This window comes from Exophiala mesophila, assembly GCF_000836275.1.
Source record: "Exophiala mesophila strain CBS 40295 unplaced genomic scaffold supercont1.2, whole genome shotgun sequence".
Taxonomy (NCBI): Eukaryota; Fungi; Ascomycota; class Eurotiomycetes; order Chaetothyriales; family Herpotrichiellaceae; genus Exophiala; species Exophiala mesophila.
In genome coordinates, this window is record NW_015622505.1 from 5,139,815 (window position 1) to 5,151,071 (window position 11,257).

Consider the following 11,257-nt stretch of genomic DNA (forward strand, 5'->3'; position numbering starts at 1 on the left):
TTCCTAGGCTTCTGTTCGGTGTGCGTCCAGCGGGGCGATGGACAGGGAGTAGCACCGCTAGTGTCATCACCTCAGATTCTCCTGGCCTACGGAGTACATCCCCCATCCGTGGTCGTTGGCTATGCTGTCAATGACAGCTCAGCATGGTCGGTTGCATTGGAAATAGAGTTGCGTTGAATTCGAGGGTGTCGCACAGTCTGAAAGCATGTCTTCTTCCTCCAAAACAGAGACACGCCCCCTGTGTTTGTCTTTTTGGTCTGTTTCGTCAAGACTCTTGCCCAAGAGAGTCGGTGTCTATGACCGGCAAATTCAATGGCGACGAGCCAAGATGACACCGCTCAAGTTGATATCGTAAGTCCAGTATTACCTCGACACACTAGTACTGTCTGATGGGGCACTAGAATCCATCTGCAGAGATAGAACCTGAAGCGCCTGGACTTGTTGACGATGCCGACTCTGCGTTTGGTGACGACATGTAAGTGGAGCAAGTTTTGCTCCTGGTGATTTGTTTGTGACATGTTGTCCGTTGGGAACTGACGAAGTCCGTTTCTAAAATAGGCATTCAGAGACCACCACTATATCGACGGCGATCCTGCAACATCGTAAAGAGAACGGACGAACATACCACAGTTTTCGAGCAGGCGAGAACGACTACTATGCACCGAATGACGAACAGCAGAATGCGCAACTCGACCTAGGACATCATATGCTCACGCAACTTCTGGGCGGCAAGTTGTACTTGTGTCCCCTTCCCGAGTCCTGCCATAGGGCAATAGACGTGGGATGTGGAACTGGCATCTGGGCAATCGACTTTGCGGATGATCATCCTGATTGTGAGGTGATTGGAACCGACCTGAGCGCCATCCAGCCTCACTGGGTGCCGCCAAACTGCAAGTTTGTCATCGATGACTGTAGCAGTGAGTGGAACTATCCACCGGGGCACTTTGACTTTGTCCACGTCCGATGTCTGTACGGCAGCATCTCAGATTGGCCAGCGCTCTACCGGCAAATTTTCCTGCATACCAAGCCTGGAGGCTACTTTGAAGAGATGGAGATGTCAATCGAGTTCGTCAGCGACGATGGAACCATTGACGAGCACCATATCATGAGCCAATGGAGTCGAACATTCCTCGAAGCTGGTGAACGTGCCGGCAAGACCATGAGAACGGCAGATTACGCGGCCAAATTGATTCGAGAAGCTGGATTTGTCGACGTGGTAGAGAAATGGTTCAAAGTCCCTCTGGGGGTCTGGCCAAGGGACAAGAATTTGAAGACAATCGGACTCTACAATCACCATTTCGTCAAGGAGGGCTTGGAGGGATGGGCCATGTATCTGCTCACCCGCGTCATGAACTGGTCGGTACCAGAAGTACAGATTTTCGTTGCAAAGATGAAAAATGCTATCGACGACCGGAGAAATCACGGCTACTATCGGGTGTAAGTCATATCAACTGGACTTGGTCTATGTAACTAACCCCAGTTCCAGAGTGGTGGTATATGGACGGAGGCCATGAAAGGTGTGACCGTGTCCTCCTACTGACGAAGTAACGAGATATGACTTGCGTTTGAGCCAGACACCTTCTTTTTGTTTTATATTAGCAGGCATTCTCTTCAACCATCCGCTTCTACTCGAAATACCACGACTCGTCTCGAATCTATACTGTCAGCATCTGCTTGCGTCGAAAGGATGGTCAGTTCATTGTGAGTGGAAAGCCGAACCTTGTCGATTCGGGGTTCGGAGTGGCAATTCGGCATTTCGCAACATGGTTGGAATCTAGCATAGCCACTTGAGTGTGAGGCTTTTAAAATGCGCAGTTTTTGTTGTGCGCTATCCGGCAGTGCGAGGTAAAGATCATTGTTCCCATCAATGGCAATGTCGCCACGTCGGACGATGCTGGAGCTTTCGAGTCCTAAAATTGGGTTCGAAGTCCAAAGTCCTAGTCAAACAGTCAGGGGAATAATGGGTCGAAGCGAAAGGGGCTGTGGGGCCGCATGCTTGCCAGAAGGATTTCGGTAGTAATGTTTCCATTCTAATCGCCCACTTACTGTCTGTCGATTCAGCATGTGCACGCCGCCTTCCAGGTCAACAGCCTGAGATTCCTGGTTGATGAGCCCAGAGTTCTTTGGGATGGAAAAAGCCACTATACCGGCCATATCTGGCATCACCGATTGGCCTTGAGAGATGTCAGCAACCACGACATTATGACCATTCTTCCAGGTGATGCCTAAGTCATCGCTGAAAGCATAGCAGAGGTTGTAGTTGTTCTCTGCCCCATTGGGACCCGCTTGTGATTTATGTTTAACATCCAAAGGGTCATCCCACCCTTCATACCAGACAAAACCTCGATACGTCCATGTGATGTGTAGACGGCCATTATGGTGGTCAAGACCGTTGATGTAAGGGTTGTTGTCGACTCCAGTCAGGTGTTGCCCAATAAAGGAATACGTGGCATTCCTAGAACAATACTGATAGAGCACATCTGAACCACAGCCGGCCCTGGAGAAACCCCAATTGATCAGCTATACTGTCTAAGCCTGGCATTTCCACAATTACCTTCCAAGTCGGTGGGTGAAGAGGAGGTCATCTCCTACACTGAGAAAGCGCGGATACGACACATCAACAAAGTAGTCTGGTGAGGCTACCAGGCCCGGTAAAGAGTCAAGTGTGCTGGTGAAATGTCGAGCAGACCAGTCGAACTGGTCGGGTGTCTGGGCCAACCGCGGAGTGGAATGTCGATACCTCAATCTAAGTGATTCAGTTTTATCACCTGGGAGATTCTCGGTTTGGGGGGAAACCGCACTTGTCACAATGATGATCATAGGACAGGTGAATGGAACCGTCTCCTCGGCAGATCCCGAGTTGGGCAGTGTTATGGCCATCGTCGGTGACCTGTTCGTAGTCTTGAAAGACTAGGACCTCCCAGTCATCCTGTGCGAGAGGACGCCGCGCCAGATGCAGATAGAGAGGCTCAGTGGCATGGGGCTTTGATGCGTAGAAGACGGCATACTGCCAGCCATTGTAAGTGGTCAGGGCATCTTGCTGGTAAGACAACCCGTTGATATTGTTCTTGCGGTTGACAGAATCTGTGCCCAGTATTGTCACACGATAGTGATGCATTAGGCCAATGCGTATGTAGTGAGCGTGATGTGCGTATGATATTGTTCTAGACTTGTGGCTATGGGTTGAATAGATCAGACCTGGAGTTTCGAGGCGTATTTGACCATGTAAGCAGGTTCGTATTTCGGCAGACGATGAGCCGAAGTCTGACGCTGCCCATAGTGACCCCCACGTCCCAATCGAGACGAGTTTGTTTGGCTGTGTTCAGAGAGAAATTGGGAAGATACGATCCTTCACTCCACCAGGCAACGGCACATGGTAACTTACTCGAGTATTGTAATATAGACGCAAAGGTTTGCGCATTGAGATTGGTGCAAGCAAAAGACACCGATGGTCGATATCTTTTGATCTACAACCTGTTCATGGAATTCTACGAGTGAGGATTTTGATAGATGATTGATGGAGTCCCGTGACTGGATGCGCCCCGGGTCTTGGCGTCTATCAAGCGGAGCCAATGGGAAGGCGATGCGTCACACCTCATCCACCTCCCATCCACTTCCCATCCACTTCCCATCCACTTCCCATCCACTTCTCATCCACCTCACAGCCTCCTCCATTCCATCCATTCCATCTTCCTCCCTGCGCGTGACATCAGTCAGCAGCCAAGACCCGTCGATCATTTCCAGTGACTTATGCTATGCAAAAAGCCCAAGGCAGATTCCGCTCTGTCCAAGGTAACTATGAATGGCCTTCTCTACTTGTACTGGCCAAAAGGTGAGAAGCGACTCGAGTCTTGAGTCTCCTCAAAAGAGTCAAGAAAGTCAGACTCGGGAGTATATGCGCGTCGAGAACGCAAAGACCGTTGGGTCTCAGTTGTTTGCTAGGCTACTCATCGCTTTCCAGCCCGTTCACCACCCAGTTCGATTTGATCTGCACGTCCCTTCCACGCCATGCTTCTAGCGTCAGAAGCGCCCCATGTGTCTTCCTCCTCCCACTATTCTATTCCCAGTCACCCAGTCACGCCAGTCTGATCGATGTCAACCTTGGCCAGACCCGTCATGCTACCAGGCAGTGCTCTACCGAATCTGCTCTGACCAACAATAATGATGTATACTTTCGTATGCCAAGTCAAGGTCATACAATCCTCTTGTACACATATGTTCAATGTCCCTATATCAATCTCAAGGTCGGCTTCGTTTGATGCCTCAAATCGATGACTGTTCAACTTACGCCATCTTTCTTCCCATTGCTACAATAAAGACTGTTACATCACAACTCCTGTCATGGCCTATGGCATCCTCCAAAAGCTGGTTCGCAATGACGCGATATCAGAAGATCCTCCGTGTATCTATGGTAGAAGGCTGATCTATCACACCTTGGCCGTATATCTTCCCTTTGGACTTCCCATTAGACCATCAACACCGATCCTAACACTGGCTCTAGGCTGGCCTTGGTGCCCTCAGTGTAGGCATTCAGTAACAGAGACCTTTCTACTGCGGTCAGGTGTCGCTCGGCTAATTGATATCTAGTGAACCGATTGTCCCATCAGTTGCCATGGATCCAGCCTTCGCAAGGTGAGCACACTCAAAGTCATGTCCAGTTAAACCAGATTGCTCACACAATACCACTCAGTCGCTTTGACATGTATCGCTCCCTGGCCCAGCGGAGCATGTTCTCAATGGACCTTACCACCACGTACTGGATGGCAGGCTTTGCCGGCGCCCTGCTGTCAATTTTGATAGCCACCCGACTTGGCCGTCGTAATGCTCTTTTGGTTGCCGCGCTCATCACTCTGATTGGAGATGCCATCGAAATCGGGTCTTGGGGTCGCATTGCAGCCTTCTACGTTGGCAGGTAAGACAACTCCGTGATGGCATCCTCGACGACGGTGTCGCTGACCCACCTCGCGCCAACTAGGTTCGTCTCCGGAGTCGGCACAGGCATTTTCAGCGTGGTTATTCCCATCTTCCTCGCAGAGCACTCTCCCCGAGCAGTCCGCGGGATCCTCGTCAGTACCTATGTTGTTCTGTGGCTGTTTGGCGTATGGCTGGGTCAGTGGATACTCTACGGCAACAACCTACACACACCAATGGGTGATGAGCACTGGACAGTTCCTTTGGCAGTTCAGACGGCACCGATTTTTCTATTTGCGGTGGCCATGTTCTACTGCTCTGACACACCACGGTCTTTGGTGCTGCGCGGAAAGGCTGAGCTCACTTATCCGGTCCTTGCTCGAATGCGCAATATCGACCCATCCGACAATTACGTCCGAGATGAGATCTCAGCCATCCAACGTCAAGCCTCGACTGTTCACCGAGGCATCTTCACCATCTTCCGAGTCAAGCCCTACCGCAACCGCATGCTGATCGCCGTTGGTTTGTCCATCCTCAAGGTCTTCTCGGGTGAAGACAGTCTTGGTGTCCGCATCTCCTACATTTTCTTCGATTTGCGTCAACTCAGCTTGCAGGATCGCAACCTACTCTCCACTATGCTATACACCGGCCTTTGTTTCCTTTCTGCCATGCTCTTTGCCTTGCTTGTTGTCGACGGCTTCGCCGGACGCCGTAAATCTCTCCTGTGGACGATTTTTTTCCAGATCATCTGTCTATGCATCTCGGGCGCCATGGGAGCGTTGTATGCAAACGGCGTTGGCATGCAAGTCGTTATATATGTCGAGCTGGCGTTTCTTTATATCTGTGCCTGCGTCAATTGGTTTGGCTTAGGTACTGTTCCAACGGTGTATGTGGCAGAGATCCCTGACACGGAAATGAGGATGGCCACGGCCGGAATTGCTGGCGCTATGCAAAAGTTGTTCTACATGGGTCTATACCGGGCACTGCCGTACATGATTGCATACGTTGGACAGAACGGCATTGGTGAGTTTTGTTCCCTGTCTCAGGTCAAATAACTGAGGCTAATCATGTCTCAATCGATCACAGGCTATGGAGTTCAGTTCATCTTCGCCGTGTGCTGCATGGTGGCATGGTTCTTTGTCAAGAAATTCGTGCCAGAGACCAAAGGTACGTATAGCATTCACGTTGCTCTTGCCGTGTTCATTGTATCCGTGGATAAGCAGACTCACACTAATGAACTCTCGAACCGCAGGCGTCTCCCTTGAATCCATGTCGTTGCTATTCAATCCGTCTTCAACATCGGCCAACGACCCTCAGACCAACCCTCTTGCCGACCCGGAACACAGCGCCGCGGTGGCCAAACAAGAACGAGAAAATGACAGCACGAGCGAGACTGATGTCAGCGAGCGTGGTCAATCTCGTCATCTGAACAAGTCCTTTTAGGTTGTCGAAGGGATTTGTAGCGTTTGGCGGGCCGGCAGTCCAAACTTCAGCCTTGGGACACCACACGTTGATATCTACCAACCTTGGAATCGGCGAGGGATTCCAGGAATGGCCACTGCTGAATACTGCATAGCATCAAGGAGTTTCCATTTCATGTATTGTGTGCGATGGGAATGTCAATAGGTGTGTGGAGCAATGACGAGGCGTTCTTTGATGGTAGCTTTTATTACACGCTTAGGTTCTATTGCCCAAGAAATTTTCATTTCAGGGACTTCCATTAAAGTTCCACTTGATTCATGTCTTTTCAACTGCATTCAGTTGGTGCTCATTCAAGGCCATTTTTGGGCGAGTGCTCCTATGTCCAAACAAAACGCCAGCCTCCCTCCCGAGGTAGGTGATAAAACCATCGCCATGCAATACACAAACAACAAAATCCCAACCGCGACAAATGGATTGGTGAAAATGGCTGACATATCACATAATGCACAACCCAACAATGGCCACCACAACAGCGAACAAGCTGCCTTTGAGGACACGCTCAGGGTTTCCAGTGATATGAGTGGCCGCATTCATACCGCCGTTCCCTTGAACGAACCCGGTCGCAGCACTATCGGTTCCTGTGGCAGTTCCGCCGCCGCTGTTGCCGCTATTACCGCTGTTGCCACTGTTGCCATCGTCACCACTTGTGTCATTATCTCCCCGTTGGCCGTTGGTCCCTGGGCCGGCTCCACTAAGGCCGGGAACGGTTTCGACGTCGCTGGCCGAAGCCGAAGCAGATGCATGGGGGTAGTCGGCGCTCATGTTTGTACCAGTACCGAGAAGGGACTTCAGAACGGTCTTATCATTGGTGACTTCAACAGAGCGGTTGGTCATGGCCTTGTCAGTGTAGATGTATGAATTATTCCCGTTGACATTGGAGCCAGCCGGCGGGTTGTAGCATTCAATTGTGACCTCTTCGAACGCGGCATAGTAATACCCGTTGGTCATGTATGGGGAATCCCATTGGACAAGACCGCCGGCCCAGTCGATTGTTCCTTTGCCGTTGGTGGGTAGACCACCGGGCCAGAGAGACAGCTGCACCCGACAAGGGGTCTGAGGGAAGGTGTAGCGATTCGCAGTGGCGTTCCATGTGTCTTCACGATCAAGGGTGCGGACTACCTTGCCGTCGATGGACCAGGTAATCTGGTCAGGTGTCCAGTCTATTTCATAATCATGCATGTTTTCATATACGCTGGTAAGGCCAGTGGTGTTGCCGCCGTTATCATCTATTGCACCAGGTCAGTTGATGCTAATCGACTGTGAAGAGGTTGAAGCCGAGGAACGGGGTATGAACTCACAGTTAGTGACACCGAGGGAATAGAAGTTTGTCTGAACACTGTTGAGTTCTGTTCCAACGATTTCGTAATCGATTTCATCTTTGGAATCTCCCAACAAGATAAAAGCAGTAACGACACCAGCACCAGCACCACTTGAGAATCGAGCGGTAGTCTTTCCGTACCAAACGTAGTGAGTACTTGCAAGGAGAGTTCCAACAGTACCCTCTGCCATAGTCAAGAGGACTTGACCATTGTGGGAAAGAGGTTGACCTGATGAGACGAAATCGGCCGAGTTGGCATCACCGAGGTACTTGGTGTTGGAGACGATTCGATCGAGGTTGTCAAAGGTGTATTGCTTGTTCTGGCAGATTGGAGCAGGGACGCAGGAGTCGAGGGTGGCTGAGTTGGCCGGATCGCAACCGCCCAAACAATAGGCACCTACACCACACTGGCCATACTCTATTTTGAGGGTCAGCCCATGACAAAGGGAGAGGAGGGAGAAGGAGAGCCAGGCTAGCACCTACGAGAACAGCATGGAGAATCTGCAGGACATAGTTTGCCATCACCACATGTTGGAGCATTACTCTGGGAGAGGACTGAAGGGGCCAAAGCGGCCAACAGTAGGAGCGATTGTACAAGGCGAGCCGCCATTTTGTGAGGTTGGTGGCGTCGACAGTCAACGGTCGATATGCAGTCGCGAATGAAAGTATGAGGTTGAAAGATGCAACAAGGTGGAGAGATTGACGGTGACGAGAACAACAGTCGTGGTACAGGAAGACGACTTGTTTCAAAGATGACCGAGAGAAATGAGGTGGACGGTGGGCGCAGGCGGAGAGATCGGCAGGGTCACAAATGAAGACTGCGTGACACCAGGAGCGAATGAGTTGGGTTGCAGAGAGCGAGTGAAGGACGCTGTGCTGTAATGTCAAGGAAAGAAAAGTCCAACGACAGTGTGAGGATTACAAGAATGTGAATTGCAGTGACAATGAGGGAGACAAGAAGATGAAGAGAATGATGAGAAGATGAACAGGGATGACAGGTGAGGTGTTTAGACTGTCACGACTACAATAGACTATGGCGTGTTTGGTTGGTCACGACTGGCACAAAGCCCATCAAATCACTCTTTTTTCCTCACTACGGGGCACCTAGCACCCCAAAGCGTGGAATTCCAGGCTATGATGAGTGTGCACTGGTGTGGTACTATGCTTAGAACCCAATGAGAATGACGCGTCCAGGGCGACTGATGAGACCTGCATCCCCATCACTCCCCTGGATTTTCGCCATGTCCGCCTCAATGCAGTTAGACGAGAGACCGAGTCTCAAGGGGCCAGCCTTGATTGGAGACTTGCCACAACTATATTTTTGCTGGAGATCTTCACGGGTGGCGTGCCAGTGGCCGTCTTGGGCGTGGAACTTGGCCTCGAATGCCTCGAATGCCCGTTTATTTAGCCTTTTGTTCCTTGGAGTCCTTCCAGTTGAGTCCCACCATCACGGCTCTCGGGCCCTGGCGCAGTCCTCTCCAGGGGCCGAGGGGCGCTCTTTAGGCGTAACCAAACCCCATTATTGAGGCTTAGATGCCTCGGAGAAATTTATGCCAATCATGAGACCGACAGTGGATTTGCCAAGGTAATGATGTCACGTGCAAGGTCTCGGGGTTGGTTCGTGACAAACGCGGGGGGCAGCCAGAGGTTCGATGACCATGCTTGTCGCTATCAGTGCCATGGTGACGCCGAACGCAAACCACAAGCGTCTTCTGACTGTTAAACTTGACTTTCTATCAGGACGACTGATCAGTGAGACCAAGGTGACATTTAAACCGTTGCTTCTGAGTGCTGACGACTATTGCTGACATCGCTGAAGCATGTTCACATATGCTGACCAAATGACATCGCATATATCGCCCAGCGTTTGACTTTCGACGATGAGACATTGTAAAAAGGTTCAAAGGTGACCATTTACATCCTGGGTGACTTCCAAAACACTTGCTCTACTGACAGGAATTCGCTGCCAAAGTTACTCACTGAACAGATCTTGAGATGGAAGGTATAAAGCCTTTTGAGAAGGTAGGGCTCCCCTCCACCTCTCTGTGTCTCAACTCTTGACAGAGTTGTGCGATTTGCTATTACTCACCCGCGCAAGATTCTCATCGTCGGCGCTGGCCCTGCTGGCTTGCTTCTCGCACTCCTGCTCGCTCGAAAGGGTATCCCCTCTACCGTACTCGAATCATGGGATCGGCTGGATGAACGACTTCGGGCTACCCAGTACGGCGTGCCCGCGACAAGAGTATTCCAGCGAGCTGGCATCCTGGAAGACATGCGAGCCGAGAGTATTGCCAGCTTCCCCAGTATATGTTGGAGACGTGTCAGCGATCACAAACGGCTCGTGGGTATTGATTTGTCGGTACTTGAAGACCATCCAGATCGCATGACCATCCTCCCATTAAACCAGACCATCCAAATCATGTATCGACACTGCATCGAACAGACCAACGGGCTAGTGGAGATCAAGTTCAATCATAAAGTGCTAACCGCAGACCAAGATGACACACAAGTATGGGTTGACGTGGAGGTTGAGGAAGATGGGTCAAAGACTACGAAGAGATTCTACAGCGACTATGTCATAGGCTGCGATGGCGCAACTAGTACAGTCCGCAAGGCCCTTTTCGGCAGGAATTGGCCCGGACAAACGTTTGACAGCCATCTAATCGTTCAAAATGTGTGGTACGATGGGTTTGAGAAGTATGGTTGGGACGGAGGCAATTATATGATCGATCCTAATGTCTGGGGCTTGATTGCGAAACGGGGTCAAGGAGGACTCTGGCGTGTCACGTATGGAGACGTTGGAGGCTTCGACGAGGATGAGTATGTTCATCGACGAAATGCCGCCTTCAAAAAGCTCTTGCCTGGTCATCCGGACCCAGGAGATTACACAATCACGCAAACAAACCACTTCCGCATCCATAACCGTTGTGTTGATGCCATGAAAGTTGGCAGGATCCTCCTCGCAGCTGACGCCGCACATGTCTGCAACCCCTTTGGGGGATATGGTTGTATGACTGCAGTATTGGACGTCGATGGTCTTGCTGATTGTCTAGTTGGACTGCATCAGGGTAAAGCAGATGCGGACATCCTGGATAAGTATGCCCAAATCCGACGGGAACTATTCTTGCAATACGTGGATGCACGGTCGATGAAGAACATGAACCGTATCATGAATACCAACCCTGACACTGTTCTCGAGACGGACAAGTTCCTACAGCTTCTTGCCGACCTTGAAGGCGACCGTGATCGAACCAAGGCTTTCTTACTGGTGAGCCCAAGGATGGTGTCGACGTCCTGTCTGGACCATTCGCTGATCTTATTGTGCAGAAAATATCAAGTATTGAACATGACTTCAAGCAATATTATCGATCATAATCATAATCTGGTTGAGTTAGAAGGTTGTGAGATATCATCTTTCGACTTTCAACAGAGAATTAGTACTCATATGATTCACGAACAATTGATCAGCCATAGTGTTCCTCGTCAAGATTAATGATAAATCTAATCTATACATATATACCTAGATACCTTGATATGTTCGGAGTA

At 50.5% G+C, this 11,257-nt stretch overlaps 5 protein-coding genes across 5 annotated transcripts; 3 read left to right on the top strand and 2 right to left on the bottom strand.

Annotated features, from left to right (window-relative positions):
- Nucleotides 1–235: 235 nt before the first annotated feature.
- On the top strand, nucleotides 236–2,136 carry PV10_03564 (uncharacterized protein). Its single transcript, XM_016368035.1, has 4 exons — nucleotides 236–351; nucleotides 402–475; nucleotides 559–1,437; nucleotides 1,487–2,136. Exons 1-4 carry the CDS (start codon nucleotides 313–315, stop codon nucleotides 1,512–1,514), a joined length of 1,020 nt encoding a protein of 339 aa, XP_016227553.1. The 5' UTR covers nucleotides 236–312; the 3' UTR covers nucleotides 1,515–2,136.
- PV10_03565 (uncharacterized protein) lies at nucleotides 1,911–3,118 on the bottom strand (the record flags this gene model as incomplete). The annotated part of the gene is made up of 4 exons (XM_016368036.1): nucleotides 1,911–1,937; nucleotides 2,047–2,497; nucleotides 2,555–2,746; nucleotides 2,802–3,118. 4 exons carry the CDS (start codon nucleotides 3,116–3,118, stop codon nucleotides 1,911–1,913), a joined length of 987 nt encoding a protein of 328 aa, XP_016227554.1.
- A 1,494-nt stretch (nucleotides 3,119–4,612) lies between these two features.
- On the top strand, nucleotides 4,613–6,499 carry PV10_03566 (uncharacterized protein; the record flags this gene model as incomplete). Its single annotated transcript, XM_016368037.1, has 5 exons — nucleotides 4,613–4,632; nucleotides 4,691–4,912; nucleotides 4,976–5,934; nucleotides 5,998–6,078; nucleotides 6,164–6,499. The coding sequence occupies 5 exons, from the start codon at nucleotides 4,613–4,615 to the stop codon at nucleotides 6,352–6,354; spliced, it is 1,473 nt and encodes a 490-aa protein (XP_016227555.1). The 3' UTR covers nucleotides 6,355–6,499.
- PV10_03567 (uncharacterized protein) lies at nucleotides 5,628–8,702 on the bottom strand. The gene is made up of 3 exons (XM_016368038.1): nucleotides 8,195–8,702; nucleotides 7,692–8,129; nucleotides 5,628–7,619 (listed from the first exon to the last, which is right to left on the bottom strand). The coding sequence occupies exons 1-3, from the start codon at nucleotides 8,319–8,321 to the stop codon at nucleotides 6,829–6,831; spliced, it is 1,356 nt and encodes a 451-aa protein (XP_016227556.1). The 5' UTR covers nucleotides 8,322–8,702; the 3' UTR covers nucleotides 5,628–6,828.
- A 645-nt stretch (nucleotides 8,703–9,347) lies between these two features.
- PV10_03568 (uncharacterized protein) lies at nucleotides 9,348–11,230 on the top strand. The gene is made up of 4 exons (XM_016368039.1): nucleotides 9,348–9,474; nucleotides 9,531–9,733; nucleotides 9,810–10,979; nucleotides 11,039–11,230. The coding sequence occupies exons 2-4, from the start codon at nucleotides 9,707–9,709 to the stop codon at nucleotides 11,084–11,086; spliced, it is 1,245 nt and encodes a 414-aa protein (XP_016227557.1). The 5' UTR covers nucleotides 9,348–9,474; nucleotides 9,531–9,706; the 3' UTR covers nucleotides 11,087–11,230.
- Nucleotides 11,231–11,257: the final 27 nt, after the last annotated feature.